This window comes from Pristis pectinata, chromosome 20 (genome assembly GCF_009764475.1).
Source record: "Pristis pectinata isolate sPriPec2 chromosome 20, sPriPec2.1.pri, whole genome shotgun sequence".
NCBI lineage: Eukaryota > Metazoa > Chordata > Chondrichthyes > Rhinopristiformes > Pristidae > Pristis > Pristis pectinata.
The window spans coordinates 9,902,763-9,921,632 of NC_067424.1; the positions used below are offsets into that span (position 1 = coordinate 9,902,763).

General features: G+C 40.5%; 1 protein-coding gene across 1 annotated transcript; it reads left to right on the top strand.

Annotated features, from left to right (window-relative positions):
• The first annotated feature begins 543 nt into the window (after window positions 1–543).
• On the top strand, window positions 544–18,260 carry LOC127580680 (ras-related protein Rab-21-like). The gene is made up of 7 exons (XM_052034380.1): window positions 544–903; window positions 4,028–4,087; window positions 9,045–9,152; window positions 11,037–11,100; window positions 12,924–12,978; window positions 14,948–15,036; window positions 16,790–18,260. The coding sequence occupies exons 1-7, from the start codon at window positions 772–774 to the stop codon at window positions 16,921–16,923; spliced, it is 642 nt and encodes a 213-aa protein (XP_051890340.1). The 5' UTR covers window positions 544–771; the 3' UTR covers window positions 16,924–18,260.
• Window positions 18,261–18,870: the final 610 nt, after the last annotated feature.

Genomic DNA, 18,870 nt, shown 5'->3' on the forward strand with positions numbered 1-18,870 from the left:
TAATTCTAGTCACCACACTTTAGGAAGGATGTTAAGGAATTGTGGAGGGCGATAAGGATGTTAAGGAATTGTGCAGAGCTGAGGGAATTCAACCGTGGGAAGATGGGTTGCTATCTATAAACAGGGAAGTTTAAGAGAATTCACAGTTCATATCACGAACGGTTTTGACTGAGTAAATGTTTGGAGCGGCAGGAAAAGTGATAACTGGGAAGCAAATTCAGGGAAAAAGAACAAGGGGGTTACAATGCAAAACCAGGAAAAAAACTGCTGGATTGCGTTGTCTGGAAGATTGGGGGCAGCAGATTCAATACAAACAGAAATAAAACCAGCGGGCTGTGGGTGAAGAGGCGGAGAGTGGGCTTTGGATTCTAAAAATAGTGGAAGTGATATTGAGTGGAGTCTGGTTTTTATTGATCCAATCATTCCTGTAAATTTTCTGTACGCTCCAAGTGGAACTGCTTTGGTAGTGGGATTGACCAATCGGTAATCTCCTCCGGCAGCCTCATGTGATGCGAGTTGTCGGCGTTGGAGGAGGGAGGGAAGGGGCGGTGCTGCCGCCGCATTTATTGCCCACTCTGCAACACATCAGCTGACTGTTACCTGCGTTTGGGAGGGGAGGGCGCCATCTTAAACAAAAATGCTCTATTGCAATTTATCTGCTACCAGTTAAAAAAAAGACGACAGGCTTGTGGATTTGTAACGATTCAGCATCCGAAGTGCTGCTCTGATGCGATATCTCGCTGCCAGGACTGCCTTCCCTTGGTCGTGGTTATGGCGGCAGCCGCTGGCAAAAGCTACTGTTTCAAAGTCGTGCTGCTGGGGGAAGGCTGTGTGGGGAAAACCTCCCTGGTGTTGAGATATTGTGAGAATAAATTCAGTGACAAGCACATCACCACGTTACAGGTGAGTGGGGTTCGGGCGAGCAGTTGTCTGCGGCGTCCTTGCACACTGACTCGATACTTTAGTCAGCTGATATAAGGCTGCCGCTGAAAGTGACAAGTAGGAAATTGAATTGTAACTAACCTGTTAAGGAGAGAATATTTATTTTTTTTTGGAAACAATTGTGTTATTTGTAGGGGCAGTATAGCAATTCTTTACCGGCGGTATTTTACTATATTTAAATGCTCTTTAAAATATTCCTGGAACTTTCAACACACTTTAAATTTAAAATGTCTCATTGCAACTTTAGGGGCATAAGTATAGACTTCCCGACCCTTCATAATAGCAGATTGGGTCTGTATGGTGCTTGATCGATTTGCACAGAAGTTAATACACTATTTAATGCTGTTCTTGGTGTTGCAACACTGAGAGAAACGAATATTTTGTTTTGTAAAGCCCAAGTTTATGACACGACCGTGAAAGTTCTGCGTACGGATTTTTTTCCCCCACTTGCTTTCAGCCTATTTACTTGTCCAAGTTAGCGATTGCTGGTTCCAGCCCAAGGGTTTAGGGCGGTGGGACCACAGCCTCCATTTCGGGTCTAGATAGATAACCAAATCTGGCGAATTGTGCTATTTGACGTGGAAAGCAGGACGTCAAGTTAACGCAATTTGCCGGTGTAATTTAAAGAATAATGGATATTATTGGCATAATGCAGGACCATAATCTAATTTAAATTCAGATTTCATTTGAGTTGCTATCTTTGCTAATGTGTTTAAAGCTGTTTTCAGATTTCGATCTGCTTTATTCCTACCATTTTCATTTGCAGTAAGTCTTCTCTTTAAAGATGCTTCCTTGAGTAAAATTTTAGTTCGATGTTAATCAGTCTTGATTTGGGATTGTTCTGTACAGTAACTTTTTTTGGGAACCGTTTTGTCTTCATTCAGGACTAGGTAATAATGCCTGTCATTTGTTTTGTAACCTGCAAGTGTTTTAAAGTCTTTGCCCTGTGAAGTTTTAAGCTCTAAGTAGACAATATTGTGGTAGTGCATGAGAATGACTTGTGCCAAGTCAAACTGTTGAAAGTGATACCTTAAAAAAAATTAAACATCATTTAATTTGCCTGAAGCATGCTGTCCAAAGGTCTTCATTTAATTGCATATTGTGCAGAATTCTGTTTTTAATGCCTCTTTAGTCTTGACACTGGGTGAGTTTTTCCTGTGTTATAAAGACAGAACAGAAAATACTGGAAATGCGCAGCTGGTCAGGCAGCATCTATGAAGAGAGGCAGGGTTTGGGGTTAACAATGTCCTGTAAAAACCTAATGTTCCTGAACAATTGAAGTAAAACTTTCTGCCGATGAGCATATGGTGCTTAAATGTGTTTCCGACTAAGATGGGAGAGGTAACTTTTAGTGGAGGTGGGAGCCTTGTTTTCCTTTTGTGTGGATTGTACAGAATTGGGCCAAGGCAAAGCAGCACATAATACTTGGTTAAATTGGTTTATATGCTTGTAAAACTTCGTTCCTCTAATCCATTTTAAGAGGTGTTAACCTCACCTTGCATGAATAGTAAACCATCCATCAGGTATGGAACTGTTTAGCTAGGGGTTTGATTGGATGATTATAACCTTTTGGTATCCTACCCTGACATGAGAATCAATGACAGAAGCATAGTGGTAGGTATCATCTCGTGTAATTCAACAACTGGTATGAGTGAGTCAAGTGTAGGGTTACTGGAAACCAAACTCTGCTTTCTAGTAAAGGGAGAAATGAAGAGTACTTGAGCACAAGGAAGTTCTGCGTGACCAGATCTCAATGGCTGTGTTGCTGATACCAAACTTGACTAAGGCCCACCCTTGACCAGCATTTACTATCTCCCATCATGTGGTTTGGTATCAATTCTTAATGTGCTCTGGGTCGTTTTTACTAGTTGCTACACAAATGCTTAATACTTTCCATAACTTGATTCCACTTTACTGCAGAGAGTTGTGAGCACATCTCAGCCCATCATGAAAACTAGTTTCCCCTTCATGGACTGTCTACACTTCTCGCTGCCTTGGTAAAATAGCCAACATAATCAAAGATCCCACCCACCCTGGACACTTTCACTTCTCCCCTTTACCATTGGGCAGAAGATACAAAAGCCTTAAAGCACGAACCACTGGGCTCGAGGACCGTGTCTATCCTGCTGTCATGAGACTATTGAAGGGTTCCCTAGTACGATAAGATGGACTCTTGTCCTTACAATCTGCCTCATTATGGCCTTGCACTTTATTGTCTACCTGCACTGCACTTCCACTGTAGCTGTTGCATTTTACTCTGCATTCTGTTACTGTTTTACCCTGTACTACCTCAATGCACTGTGTAATGAATTGATCTGTATGAATGGTTTGTAAGACAAGTTTTTCACTGTACCTCAGTACATGTGACAATAATAAACCAAATCCAATTTCTCAGTGCTTTATAACTCCCTTAAGTGAGAAATTAAATGAAGCACTTGAACCATACGTCCCATGTGATGTCCCATGTTTCAGTTGGTATTGGGACCATGTATACCAATATTGTCTACTCTGTTGTTTCATGTACAATGTAAGTTAATTAAAGCTTGCATTGTACGTGAGACAATACAAGTGCATAATTTAACAGTTTAACATTGAGATTTTATGGGACAAAAATTCTAGTGGTCTTCATTACTTTAAGTTGGTAACTTAAATGGAATGAAAACATTTATGATGGGGTTTGAGATTTCCAGATATGTTCGGGGTTGTGAAACTGAGCATAGTCATTGTCTGACATTGACAGACTCAAACTCCCTTGGAGAGATGAAAGAAACTGGGCCTATACACTCGAGTTTAGAAAAGTGTAGTGATCTCAATGACATGTATAAAATTCTTGTGGAGCTTGACACGGCAGATGCAGGATGCCTGTAACCGGAGTCATCGTCCAAACTGGCCTTTAAGGACAGAAATGAGTAACTCTTAACGCAGAGGTTAGTGAAAACTTGCAGTGCTCTACCAAGAGGCTTGGTTTGACTGTATAATCAAGAGATCACTAATCTTTGTATAATCAAGAGATCACTAATCTTTGAAAGTCCTACAGTTTATTTCATCATTTGATAGTAGAAATAATGCATGTTTCTCATTTTAGGCATCTTTTCTGACTAAGAAGTTGAATATCAGTGGGAAACGAGTGACTCTTGCGATATGGGTGAGTAAGTAATTGTCGTGTTTTTGGAGTAGTATATTCTTAACTTTAGCACAACATTTGGAATGGAAATATGAGACTGCCGATGCTGGAATCTGGAGCAACAAACAATCTGCTGGAAGAACTCAGGGTTAAGCAGCATCTGTGGGAGGGAAGTTATTCATTTCAGGTTGAAACTCTGCATCAGGACTTGTAAATTTTGATATGAGTATAACTGTTGGAAACTCTACAGAATATCCATGTCTTTCCATTGTTTTTTAGTACTATTTCATTAGCTTCTCTCCCCATTTTGGCAAAGAGCTAAAATAGTCAAAAATCGTGGGTTAATTATCTACTATGCTGTTCAGGCACACATTTGAATCCAATTCTTTTCTGTAGAGCAGGAAGGGAATGTACTTGAAACATCATAAACCTTTAGGTTAAATCAGTTGAACTGATTAAAGCTCAGTTTTTAAAATGAATTTTCTCTCTTGGCTGAGAAAATGACTGGAAAGTGAAACAACATAAGGACCACTGAGTGTAAATGGGTTTTGTCTTTAAACTGGTAAAGTATTGAGTTGGGAATAGCTAATTAAAAGTTGTATTTGGTTTGTGTAACAGCCACTTGGTCAATCTTGACAACCTATCAGATATTTTAACTTTGAAATGGGGTGTAGGCAGAAAGGAACGAGAGACCAATTCAGTGCTTCGGGTTCCAAAACACAGTGTGAGTGAGGAGACAAGTCATCTGATTTAAAAGCAAACACGTTTTCTATTCTGTGGGAAAGGACACAATGTATTAAGAGCAGTTGGTTGTACTGAATGCCAAAACTCAGCCAGTGAATGAGATGTGGATTTTTCTCATTTTGTTAAAGGAAAGCTTGTATCTCCTTGTTCAATTTGCCCACTGATTCTGCAGCATAATTGGCAAGCTAGAATGTCAGATGAAGCTCCACTCTTTAGTGCATTCTTTTCATCTGGTCACAAGCAGCACTAAGATGTAAGTGATGCAGAACTTGGTGTAAAGTGGAACAGGGGAGCACGAAGAACAGTACTTGAGTTGCATTTGGATATAACAAGGATAGTGTTGGAATGGTGTGAGTGGAAATGGGACCTTGCAATACAGTGGGTATGCAGAAACTCTGCTTTTCCAATAAGTTGCTGCTTTTTTTAAAATGAGTTGGAATTAATTGTTCTGCGCCCATAGAACAGTACAGCAGAAGGACAGGCCCTTCAGTCCTCACTGTTGTGCTGAACTAATTAACTAGTAATTAAATGCCTAACCAATCCCTTCTGCCTACACAATGTCCCTATCCCTCCATTCTCTGCACAATCATGTGCCTGTGGGAGTTATCAGCCTCCACTACCACCCCTGGCAGCATATTCCAGGCACCCACCATTGTTTATTTAAAAAAAACTTGACCCACACATCTCCCTTCAACTTGCCACCTCTCACCTTAAATGCATGTCCTCTTGTATTGGATATTTTGATCCCAGGGAAAAGGATACTGGCTGTCTGTCTATCCCTCTTGTAATCTTATCAACTTCTCTCAGGTCTCCCCTTGGCCTCTGTTGTCCCAGAAAAAAACAACCTAGGTTTGTCCAACCTCTCCTTGTAGCACATGCCCTCTAATCCAGGCAGCATTTTGCTGAACCCTTTCTGCACCCTCTCCAAAGCCTCCACATCTGTCCTATAATGGGGTGACCAGAATTGAATGCAATACTCCAGAAGTGGCCTAATCAGAGTTTTAAAAAGTTGCAACATAACTTCCTGACTCTTGAACTCAATGCCTTGACTAATAAGGTAAGCATGCTGTATGCTTTCTTTACCACATTTATTAATGTGTGCAGCCACTTTCAGAGAGCTGTGGCCTTGGACCCCAAGATCCCTTTGTACATCAAAAAAAAATTAATCCTCAAGATTTGTTCTATAGTGTCTCCCCCTAACCCCCCCTACATCATTCTTTTGATAAAAATCAAAAAAGGGGGCAGGCACAGTAGTATAGTGGTTAGTGTAACGCTATGACAGCACCAGTGACCTGGGTTCAATTCCTGCCACTGGCTGTAAGGAGTTCTTACATTCTCCCCCATATCTCCATGGGTTTCCTCTGGGTGCTCTGGTTTCCTCCTACATTCCAAAGACCTACAGTTAGGAAGTTGTTGACATGCTATGTTGGCACCGGAAGTGTGGCAACACTTGCGGGCTGCCCCCAGAACACACTACGCAAAAGATGCATTTCACTGTTTTGATGTATAGGTGACTAATAAAGATATCTTATCCATCCTTGGGAGGAAGGTCCTCCATCTTTCTTTCCCCACCACTACCCCCTATGGGATAAATTGAGCTTTCATTACCTTTTCCATGATTCACCTCAGAAGCTGAATCCTAATGATCAGAAGCAGGTGAAATGCATTTTATTAATTATAAACTTGAGTTTTCAATATGTAGTTGATACAATTTGCTTGCCTCTTTCATCTGGGTGACCCAATGCAAATGAACAGGATGATGTTACAAACCCCAGCCATGGCTTGGGGTAGAGCTGATGGTCCACACAAGTGATCCTGGACCTGATGGCAGTGTGGAAAGTCAGTGCTGGAGTCTGACCTTTGCTGGGTTCCTAATTTCTGCACTTTGTTGTACAGGAGGACACTGGCTCCTGCATTGCTGTTGGTATTGGCTCTCCATGGAACAGAGGGCTGACAAACATGATTCAGGCCAACTCTGTACCTCCATAACCCCCCACCTGACCCTTTGCCATGGCTCCCTGGAGGCATTCATCCCTGGTTAAGTAGAAAGCTGACTTCTGCTGAAACCGTCGGACCATTTATTTTGGCTCTTTGTGAATATTCTGCATGTTGTCAAAGGAATATCTGTAACACCTGTAATTTAAAACAAAATAGTTTTATCTGCATAAATAGCAAATACCAGTTGGACATATTGCTATTAAACTGGCACATAATTGACAATTTATCAAAGCCAAACCTTGATGGAACTCTTCCATAGAAGGAATTGTCACAATTGGGTTTCTTGGAACTGGATATTCTGATTATTTTTTTTGATTTGAAGGGATGGTGTAAACATCTTGATTTCAGGCAAAATCCTGAAACCTAGTGCTCTTAATGATTCCTCCCTCCCACCCCCCCCCCCCCCCCCCCCCCCCCCCCCCCGTTACCCTACCCCACCTTTCAAGTACAGGTTGGATAAATTTGGGTTTTCTCTGGAGTGACAGAGGCTGAGGGGAGACCTGATAGAAGTTTATAAGATTGAGAGGCATAGACAGATGGTATCTTTTTCCCCAGTGTCAAAATGTCTAATACTAGAGGGCATGCATTTATGGTGTGGAGGGGAGTTCAAAGATGTGTGGAGTAAGTACTTTTTGAGTGGTGGGTGCCTGGAATGCACTGCCAGGGGTGGTGGTGGAGGCAAATATGATAGAGATGTTTAAGAGGCTCTCGGGTACACTAATGTCCAGAGAATGGAGGAATATGAATATTATATAGGCAGAAAGGATTAGTTTAGTACAACATTATGGGCCGAATGGCCTGTTCCTGTGGTGCACTGTTCTATGTACTTCACTTTGAAGCCAGCAAACAGTGATGGAAGTGGTGCACAGACAGAGCTAAGAGTTCTATTGCGATAGGACAAACACTTGGTCTTTCTCTTGGGTGGCTCCTTGTGTTCAAGCATGACTTGGCTTCCACTCTGGCCTCATCAGTCATCACCCCCCACACAAATGCATGTGGGGTGAAAGGTGTTGGATGGGATGTGTGGCTGGGTCATTTAGGATGTCATACCTTCCTTCCGTCATCTACATTGGGACTCTGTTCCCATGGAGCCTATTCTCAGTTGCATCTCCAATGCTCATTGCCCACCAAGTCAAGGATTTCCAGGAATCTGTTTGATGTAACTTTCTTTCCCTCCCTCCCCCCCCCCCAGGAGAATCAGCCCATTGATGATATCTCCATCTGCTGCCTGAACAGAAATATCTTCATAATGCTGTAGAGCAGAATAACTGAATTTCTCCAGAAATCCTTCCTTTGGATAAGGACATGTACAAATGCTTATCTGAGGTCATATGGTATTTGTGCAGTCATGTTTGGAAATCTGATCTGTTTGTGTATGCACCATCAACCAAGTGTCGTCTTTCACAGAACACTCGGAGGTAGTCTATGTCCCAGTCTGGTCCTGGTAAATGCTGCTTAAATAGAGAGCATTCTGATCAAGTTCTTTGCAGTTTATTGAAACGGTTGGGGGCTGAAATTCCTGAAGCCCCTCTATTTCTGGAAAAGTGATCGGGCTAAGCATTTAATGACTGATCTGGATCCTCCAACTCATCCCTGATACGGGCAACAGTTGACTCTCCTTCCCCCCTCGAGTAGCACCTGTTACTCCATTATAAGCAGATCTGATTTGCAGGAATTCTCTTGGGGGGGGGGGGGATGTTTATTGGGAAGATACTAGTCTGTTAATTGATTAACCAGATTGCTGAATGGGGAGAGCCAGTGTAGATCTGTGAAGGGAAGGATGTGTCCTACAAACCTGATGAAATTGTTCTACAAGGATACTTGGGGATAGGATTTATGAGCACTTAGAAAACCATGTCCTAATTAGGGACAGTCAGCATGGCTTTGTGCAGGGCCTTAAGTCGTGTCTTACTAACTTGATTGAGTTTTTTGACAAAGTGAGGAGAGTGATTGAAGGTAGAGCTGTGGATGTTGTCTACATGGATTTTAATAAGCTGTTTGACAAGCTCCCTCATGGGAGGCTCATCCAGAAGATTAAGATGCATGGGATCAAAGGTAAATTGGCTGTAGAAGACAGAGGGTAGTGGTCGAGAGGACTTGTTCTAGCTGGAGGAAATGGAGAAATATAGTTCGGATCTTGGCTTCCTGTTAACTGCAGGATGAATTACCTGGTCTTGCTGGTTTTCTGTGGTCCCCTTGGCAGAATCCATACTTGAAATGTTTTCCTTCCATACAGGACACAGCTGGACAAGAACGGTTCCATGCATTGGGCCCCATTTACTATCGAGATTCTAATGGTGCTATATTAGTCTATGACATCACTGATGAAGACTCATTTCAGAAGGTGAGTTCCTTGATTTGTTTTTAAACTATTTGTATGAATTTGTGGTATATAAACCTAAGCACTTCCTGTATCTCCAGGTAATTATGAACATTCCCTTTACAATTGATATGAATTGTCATCTTCAGACATTCCATTACTGACCCAACCATTCCCTCAAACTTTGACATATTGCGACTTGGAAAAATTTTAAACCTTGTAGAATATTCAGTTGCGAGAATTGTGCAAATCTCAAAAGGCTGTGGATACTGGATGAGTTAAAATTCCTCAGTCTTGAGGTCTCCGGTGGTGGTGAAGGTAGAGGTATATGGAGCAGCAGCAGCATCCAAGGGAACATAAAGGATGGGAAGAGAAAGTCGGAACTGGAGGGCACAGTAATTTTAAAGCAGGGAGCTAGGGAATTTACAAGATGGTGGTGGGGAAGTGGTGGCTGGAACTTGCTGCCTGAAAGGCAGTAGAGGTAGTAAGCCTGTAAGCACTTAAAAGTCGCTTGCAGGTTATTGCACTCCAAGTGCACATTGGTCTACAAAACAGGAGCTGGGTCAGGGAATTGGGTTGGCTCTTTATTGGCAAGTATAAGATTCTGGGCTGATTGGCCTCCTTTTGTGTCATTGATTCAAAGACTGGTGAATGGAATTGTGGATGCTGTGGCAAGGCAAGGGTTAAGATGGTGTTCAGACAGATGGTTTGCAGACAGTCTGCAATCACCTGTGCTGAGCACGGCTCCTTTGTACAGCTTGGGAGCTGAGGTCACCAGACATAGCAAGACCAGATAAAGATGCAAATGAAGGATTGCAAGGCACACTAACTATTAGACAATTATTTTACTAACTTGAAGGTATTATTGGCCATTAACATGCAGTTTCTATTGGTCATTAACAGCAACATTTTAATGGAATGTGATTGGTATTTTATGTATGAAAATGAGGGATTTTAGGGTGCCCAAAGATTTCAGTCAATTTTTTAAAAAAAGACAACTTTGTTGAAACTTTATAGTTCAGTGACAGGCCAGACTGTTCTCCTTGTGCACAAGTAAATAGGGTGATTGAGAAATGAGTACAAGTTGTCAGTCTGGTTAATCAGTGATGAGGGTTAGGAGGGATTGAGTAGTTAGCTTGTGTACAGATAGCAGTGCAGTTTTTAAAGTGTGAAGACCTACAAGATTTTAATGAGATGAATGGGCTTCTAACCTATGGTGGAGGGGAGAATTTTTTCCTGTGATTAAAATTTGGTGCTGTTGGTACCATGATTAATGCTTGCCATGTTCACCTACTTTGCTGGATTTTTGAGTTATTAAATCTTCAAGTCCTGAAGTGAATACTTGGCATCCAAGTTATTCACCTCATGATGTGCAAAGTAACACTGGGTTGTAATATAAAATGTATATTTGAAGTTGAGCATTGTGGCAATTACAAAAGAATGTATAAAACCACACTTGCTTGAGTTGAATGAGTTAGCTAATGTGTCAGATTGTTGTTAGGACCAAAGATCTTTTTAAATTGTAGGGTAAATGTCTAGAGATTGTTCCTGCTTGTGAAGAATTCAAAACCAGGGATCATATACAAGATCTTCAATAGGAAATTTGGGAGAAACTTAACTGGAAGATCTTCCAACTGTGGAACTGGGTGTAATTCAGAATTGCATGGATGCATTTAACAAGTTAGATTGGCATTCAAAGAAAATGAGCTGTTGGTGGATTTAAATGAAAGTGGGAGGTGGTTTTGTAAGGAGGTCCAACATGAGTTGAGACCACTTGGGTTGAATTGTCTATATTTCTGTGCTGTAAATTCTTTGATCTATTTTAACTCCTTCCTGCACCCCCACCCTGGAGTTTAGCTATTGATGTAAGGCCTCAAAAGAAAATTGAGTACCTTTTTAACCCTGCAGGTAAAGAACTGGGTGAAAGAGCTGCGGAAGATGCTCGGTAGTGAGATCTGTCTCTGTATTGTAGGTATGTGCCTTTTTGACACTGTCCTTCTGTTAAGAAAGCTGTATATTTGTACACAATTATTCCTGGTCCCACTTCTGCATAGTTCTCCATTTCCCTCCCATCCATTCTGTTAGAAACATTATGAAAAGTTTAAAAAAAATTCTTGGGAATGTGGGCATTTTCTAGCAAGCCACTTATGGCAAGAGGTAAAAGCCTTTGAATTGCTAGAGTTCACGTGGTGGTGCTTGGTATAAGTCCTGCAATTCCTGTCCTGATTTATAATGAAAGAATAATGGTTTGTATATGGAATTTGGGTGTATACTTCACAAAATTGTGTGGTTGAAAAGCAGGAGTGATCTGTGAAAGCAGCACTGATTACAAATACTGCTCTGTACTTCATTTGTGGAAAGCAGCTAGTAGCTGGTGTTCTTGTTTAGCTAGCAGAATAAAATTTTATTCGATTCTCTGTAGGCAAAGGACTTACTGCCTCAGCTAATTTCAAATTTAATGCCTTTCTGTAAGTAGTTTGGTTATAGGGAGCAAGTGGATTTTGGTTTAATTCATTCAAATAGTATCCATAAACAGAACATTAATTTTCCATTTAGTTCTATTACGTCAAATATCAGAAAGGGTAAGCTGCTATGCTGATTCTAGCTGTTGAAGTTTGGAGATTGCAGCATGCCTAAATATGCCGTTTAAGAATTGGCTCACTAAGTTGGTTTTATTTGCTTGATAATGTCTCAGTGAATGAGATAATGAATGGATGATGAGATAAAGCTGCTACTTCCCAATGCAGTCCTGAAGGAATACAGCACAGAAGTGGGCCCTTCAACTGTGTCCACACTGAGTATGAATCATCCATTACACTAATCCTATTTTAATCTCATTTTCTATTGTCTCCATTCTCATTGACTCCTCCCTCATTCTACTACTCACCAGAGTCATCAAGTGATAAGTACAGAAACGGGCTTTGATCCAACAAATTGCATAACTGAGGCAGTCACATTTGCAGGCCTTTGGCCAATATCCCTCTAAACCTTTCCTATCCACAGCTGTTAAAATGCCTTTTTAAATGTCATACTTGTACCTGCCTCTACCACTTCCTCTGGCAGCTTGTTCTATATACTCATAACCCTCCTGTGTGTGTGTTTGGGGGGGGGGGGGGGTGGGGGGGAATGTTGCCCCTTTGGTCCCTTTTTTTTAAAACTAAAAATCTTTCCCCTCCTGCTTTAAACCCATGCCCTCTAGTTTGGACTCTCCTACCCTGGGGAAAATACTTTATAGTGACCAATTAACCTACCAGCCTGCATGTCTTTGGGAAGTGGGTGCTGGGAGAGGAACTGGAGCACCCAGAAGAAACTTTGGTAGTCACAGGGAGAACATGCAAACTCCACACAGCACTTGGGGTCAGGATTGAACCCAGAAAGACTTGATGCTCTGAGGCAATGGCTCTACCAGCTGGTTCTACCATTTGGTGTTCATTTGAAGGTCAAATTGGTCATACAAATGCATGTATTGTTCTGTGCTGTTGTAAAATAATGGCATTGTCATTTTGAATAGTTTGACCAGAATCCTGTAAACACGAAACAAATTCATTTATTGGGGAAGAGCTCGCTAACCTTGGTCCTCCCACAGTTTTGAGGTTTTAAAGTCAAAGTAAGATTGGCCTTTAATTGAACTGCTGCACCCTTTTGTTATGAATTCAACCTTTAACACCTTCGGACATTGATCCTTGGGCATTACCAGTTTTTATAATTTAAATCTTTCAACAGTCTCAAATGTTGTTGTTATTAGTGCAGGAGTCCAGAGAATGCTGTTGTAATGATTTTGCTTTGCACTTGTAGGAAATAAAACTGACCTGGAAAAGAATCGTAATGTGTTAGTTGAAGAAGCAGAGGCGTAAGTATCAGATGCCGAACAGAACCTTCTGATGGTGGTTTGCTATTGTGTGGAAACTTGAACTATGTTGTCCTGTTCCCTGATCACAGGTTCAGTAACTCCTCGGCAGATAGTTACTATGGCACAGATGGAGGGCCACAATAACCATCAGTCCCCTAATGCAGGAATCTCATTCTCTTGCAAGCTCATCAACTCCTCTTTGGCTAATTTACCTATGCTGAAATAATTTACAGTGGCCACTTAACTACAGCATATTTTTGGGAGGGTGGATGGGACAGTTTCCTTAGGATGGTCTTAAGGAATTTATTATGAACTTGAGTAATATATAAGGAGCTCCTCAGTAGATTAACAGGTATGATATGGGAATGTGAGTAAAAGTTTATTGGTATCAGTGCTATAAATCAGCACTGTTTCCAGTGGTTTCCTCCTCCTTGTGAGCACTGCATAGTTACAGGGTGGAAAACTTGATGAGGTTAGTTTAATTTTATGGTTCTTGCCAATGCAGTCAAATAAACTTCTTTAAAAAGAGGAAAGTGGCTCTGTACCAACGATCACTTGATTTTTCTGCTTCTATTGTTTATTTTACAAATGTATTTAATGCAGTTTTGTGTAGTGTCCATTTTTCTTTGCAAAAGGATGTTTGAGTCCTGGTTGGAACATTGTGCTGACTGCTGCAAACCAATACCTCACCTCATTTTTTTTTCCCTCCACACACTCCATAATGAGGCAAGTTATTGTACCCCATGTACTTCCATGAAAGACATTGTGTTCAAGTTATAGGGCCAGTTTGTCATGGTTAGAAATCTTTGAAGAATTTGAAGATGCTTATTGGTATTGGTTTATTATTGTCACTTGTACCAAGGTACAGTGAAAAGCTTGACTTACAAACCAGTTGTACAGGTCAATTCATTACACAGTGCAGTTACGTTGAGTTAGTACAGAGTGCATTAATGTAGTACAGGTAAAAACAATAACAGAATAGTGTCACAGCTACAGAGTGCAGTGCAATAAGGTGCAAGGTCACAACGAGGTAGATTGTGAGGTCATAGTCCATCTCATTGTATAAGGGAACCATTCAATAGTCTTATCACAGTGGGGTAGAATCTGTCCTTAAGTCTGGTGGTACGTGCCCTCAGGCTCCTGTATCTTCTACCTGATGGAAGAGGAGAGAAGAGGGAATGTCCTGGATGGGTGGGGTCTTTGATTATGCTGGCTGCTACACCAAGACAACAAGAGGTAGAGTGCATGGAGGAGAGGCTGGTGTCCATGATGCACTGGGCAGTGTCCATGACTCTGCAGCTGCTTGCGGTCTTGGGCAGAGCAGTTGCTGTACCAAGCCATGATGCATCCAGATAGGATGCTTTCTGTGGTGCATCAGTAAAAGTTGGTGAGAGTCAAAGGGGGCAAACCAAATTTCTTTAGCCTCCTGAGGTGGTGAGCTTTCTTGGCTGTGGCTTTTTAAGCTGTTGGTTTATTACCACACAACAGCTGAATTGTCCTTTAAATGATAGGAATGAGGTGGTTTCTTGCCTTTTTATTTTAAAGAATTGTTAACCTAGTTTTAGATTGAGATATGCTCTTGCTGCTGAATTACCAAATCACACCTACAAGACTTGAATCTTAAACACCAGCTGTCAAGGCAAAATTTATTTCAGAACAATGTGTTCTAGTGAATCACTAAATTAATATGTGCAATTTATTTCCTGTGCTTCACTGAATTTTTGTTCATGCATTCAATTGAGGATCCATTCTATTTGGAACATAGAACCCTTGGGATGTTATAAGAATGATCATTCCCTTGTCTCCTGAATGTAACTGTTTAGTGGCATGTATTTATCACACAGATGCCAATCAATTGAACTGTTCTTGTATGATGCTGTTTCAGAAGAGTAGTTTTTTTAAAGATTTCAACAAATGTCTGCTGACTGTTTTAATGAGTCTTCCTTCTCCTTCCCCCCCCCCCCAATAGCTATGCAGCATCTGTAGGGGCAAAGCACTTCCACACCTCAGCCAAAGTGAACAAAGGCATTGAGGAACTCTTTCTTGATATCTGCAAAAGTGAGTCTTCTCCAAACTTTGCTTCTGTCATGTGAAAACCATACTGTAATGGGAGAAGGTCAGCAAGTTGGGCAGCATCTGCAGAAAGAGAAACTGTTAATGTTTCAGGTTTGAGGCAGACCTGGTTGGTATAGGTAGTAGAGGGAAATAAATGGAACAAAGGAAATTTCTCCGATAGGATGAAATGTAGTGGCTGTTAAGCTCCTTTTAATGTAATGTGTTGCTGATATCTTTGGAATGTTGTGTGGTCTACTGGGACATTCCTAGCAGGCTAGATAATCAAATGAAAGTATAAGGAAGAGGGACGGCAGACAAAAATGGCCAGTCCTGATGGGAAGAGGTGATTTACCTGATGTTGAAAATTAAAATTTGCACTCCAGGTTGCTTCCTGTGTGCTTTGTCAATTTCTACCTGCTTGAATCTTTCCACCTTTTTTAAGAAGCTTCTTCAGGCTTGACTACTTGACCAAGTCACCTGACCTAATTTTTTTTAAGTGGCTGAGTGCTCATTTTCCAAGGCACTTCAAGAACATTTTTACAGTATAAATGTATGTTATCGTTGTACACTTCAGTTGTTGGATCACATTCCTATCCCAACCTTGCTTTACATACATGCTCCATTATAAGAATATTTGTAATCTGAGGTTGACTCTTGATCCTGGTCTTTATCTACTTTCCACTGTCACTGACTTGCTGTGGCTTCCTGTTCTCCTATTTGCACAAATGGAATAGGTATTTGAGTCCAATTTGAGTTGCATTAACATTTTGCATTGTCTTCAGATTTTAATGTGGGGCTTTGACCTGAAATATTAACTTGTTTCTCTCTCCATGGATGCTGTCTGAGTTGCTGAGTGTTTCCAGTATTTTGTTTTTCAATTTTCAGTATCTGCAGCTTTGATTTTTTTCATCCTTTATTTTTTAAACTGTATTGACATCAACATTGTCTGAACTCTTCCCTGCACTGTAGGGTAAAACCATCTAGTGTTAACTGTGGGTGGTGATTGGGGTAGAAACTAAAAGATTTGATCAAGCTTCTATTAACTTTTTCCTAATTTACTAGCACCTGACATTTCTTGTCTCCTGTGTGTGTTTCCCACAGGCTATTGAGATTGTGGTCTAGAGTTGTTGGTCCTGTGTTTTGTAAGTTTATTGTGTGTCTGATTATGAAATGTTGGAATTGTCCCACCACCTACAAGAAAAACTTTCTTTGTCGCTGCTGCTGGTCTGTGACCTCAAGAATGAATGTGGGGGGGTTCTGAATCTACTGAGTTTTTTTTCTTTTGTGTATTTAATTGTCCTGTGCTCCACTTTCAACTTCACATTGTTTTTTTTCCCCACTTAATTGGTAATGTTTTGTTGCTGTGTCAAGCATTGAAATTGTTTTTTTCTATGGAGCAAAACAACTGTCTGAAGATCCAGACAGTCCAAAATGTCCAGCATGTTATTTTGGGATGAAATGTTAGTCCTTGTTTGCCATGTCTAGTGGATGTTAAGGTTCCCTTGGCATAATTCAAATGGGCATTTTTCCTAGTTGTCTCACTAATATTTAACCTAATTTTGTCTTGCTGCTTTTGGACTTTGGGAAAAATTGTCAGTGTACACAATGAAGGAGACTTAATTGGCTATATAACATTTTGGAACATTCTGAGATTATAAACAGTGCAATATTTTAAAACATCCCTTGCTCTGATCTTCCCATTTCCTTAATGACATGTTTGGAGCTTTGAATTCCTAAAATGCTTTCTCTTCTCCAGAGATGCTTGAAGTTGCCCAGGCAGAAGAAGCAGCAAGAGAGAGTGATCCCACTCGAACAGGGAGTGCAAGGCGGGGGATACAGATTATTGATGATGAGGCAGAACCACTAAGCAGTGGAGGCTGCTGCTCTTAAACCAAAGCTTGCCACTAAGCAGAGAATGAGACTGCAGAGAATTGGGGTCACTGGACACTGAGACTCACTAACAAACAATAGCAACAGAATTAACCAACTGATTGGAGGTGGCAGTTAAGATGCTACAGGCATCCATGCTGAGCTGATGGTGAAGGAATATCCATTGCTTTCTCTTGCTGAAAAGCTGCAATTATTTATATACTTATGAAATACTGGCAGAGGGGAAAAATTTCTTTTGCAGGACTTCAAAGGAAAAAGCAGTGGCTGTTTTGGGAACTGGATCAAATGATAAAAGAAAAATGAAGTGTAGCCTGCACGAGGTGGGGTTTTGTGAAGGTATGGTTATGTATCTAGAGACTAGGTCAGAAGACTACAATTTGTGTAGTATAATGTAATATTCCAACAGTGAGGAGCTTGAATTTGATAGAATCCTTTAACTGATTCCCTTCAGCAGGGGATGCAGGTGGTACACCACAGGTGTTCTTGGTGATTTGTGTAGCATGTGGTGCTTCTCAAATTAATTATGCTTATCCAGCTTTTATACAACCCACCCAAACACAAGCTGGTGAGATGAGGTGCCTAGCACAATGCATGTTTTGTAAACATGATAGTTGCTACTTTTTTAGATGACTAATGGCAAATCACCTGTGCACATTTCAGAGCTTTTTTCAATTGCACTAGTGGCACTTTAATTTATTGCACATTCAATTTGTGCAGCCTTTTGGACAGGGTTGGCTTGAGTTGGTGCCATTGTTTTTGACTGTTGTGCTTGTATTGAAATATCTTGCACTCTTATAAAAGTTACACCAATAACCACATTATATTCAGTATTGACTTTATCTAACCAGTGTTATAGAAAGTCTATTTAGATTTCTCTATCTTCTATAATATAGACATCCAAATAGCTGGCCTATTCTCTAGTTATGTTCAAAATAGCCTATATTATTTAAGGTTGGCAAAAAAAAAATCTTGATTTCAATTATTAGGCACTTTTCACATTATTGCAAAAATACTTTGGACACTAGTGATTCTTATACCTTAAGAGTTATAGCTAAGGCATACAAGATCAAAATAAATTTCCTGGACAGAGAAACCAAAGTTGTACTAATACTTTCTATATTTGTTGAATGTATTTATTGGCCCAACTCCTTCAGTAATAAGGAGATCTGTTCTCTGCTGATAATTATCTTGAACTATTTTTTTTGACCATGTTTATTTAAAATGGAAATCTAACTTGAAACCATAGGCTTTCTTAAATTCAAGGTTATCAGGCTAATGCTTTGTCTAGATTTTCCCTGCATTTTTGTCACATTTAAAATAAAGGACTAGCTTTTAAATTCTGGTTGAATGCTCAGTTATGTTAATGCCTCTGCCATAAACCTAGTGGAATGCAAAGCTTGTTTTACTAGTTTGCAACAGGTTTAGGTTTTGTAATTCATGATTTAAATACTTAATTGGTTGTAACAATTATTCCTGGGGATCAGACATTCATGCTCTCTTGTGCATGAAATTAATTCAAATTGGTTAGTTTAAATTATGACACCCACTTTGCACATTTTTTGCCAGTTATCCAGTAATTAAACATGAGCCCTTGTGGAGAGACTTGCTTCCTTGACACCAAACAATTTCAGGAATAGTGCCTCAGATTTTCATGCAAGGACCCTTTTTATTTTTCACTTTGGTCTCTCCTTCATTCTGCTTGTCATCATCCACCCATGTGCTATTTCTAGCTGAATGAGGATATTGGTACTGTCATTATCTGGACATAGAACAATACAGGCCCTTCAGCCCACCATGTTGTGCCAACCTTCAAACCATGCCTAGGACTATCTAACCCCTTCCTCCCACATATCCCTCTATATTTTAATTTTCTCCATATGCTTATCTAACAATCTCTTGAACTTGACCAACATATCAGCCTCCACCACCACCCCAGGCAGCACATTC

Excerpts from the sequence above, each read along its gene's own strand:
- LOC127580680 (XM_052034380.1), top strand. The coding sequence starts at position 772 with ATGGCGGCAGCCGCTGGCAAAAGCTACTGTTTCAAAGTCGTGCTGCTG. Across the intron at positions 4,088-9,044 it reads GAGTGACTCTTGCGATATGG|GACACAGCTGGACAAGAACG; the intron begins GTGAGTAAGTAA and ends CCTTCCATACAG. Across the intron at positions 12,979-14,947 it reads TTAGTTGAAGAAGCAGAGGC|CTATGCAGCATCTGTAGGGG; the intron begins GTAAGTATCAGA and ends CCCCCCCAATAG.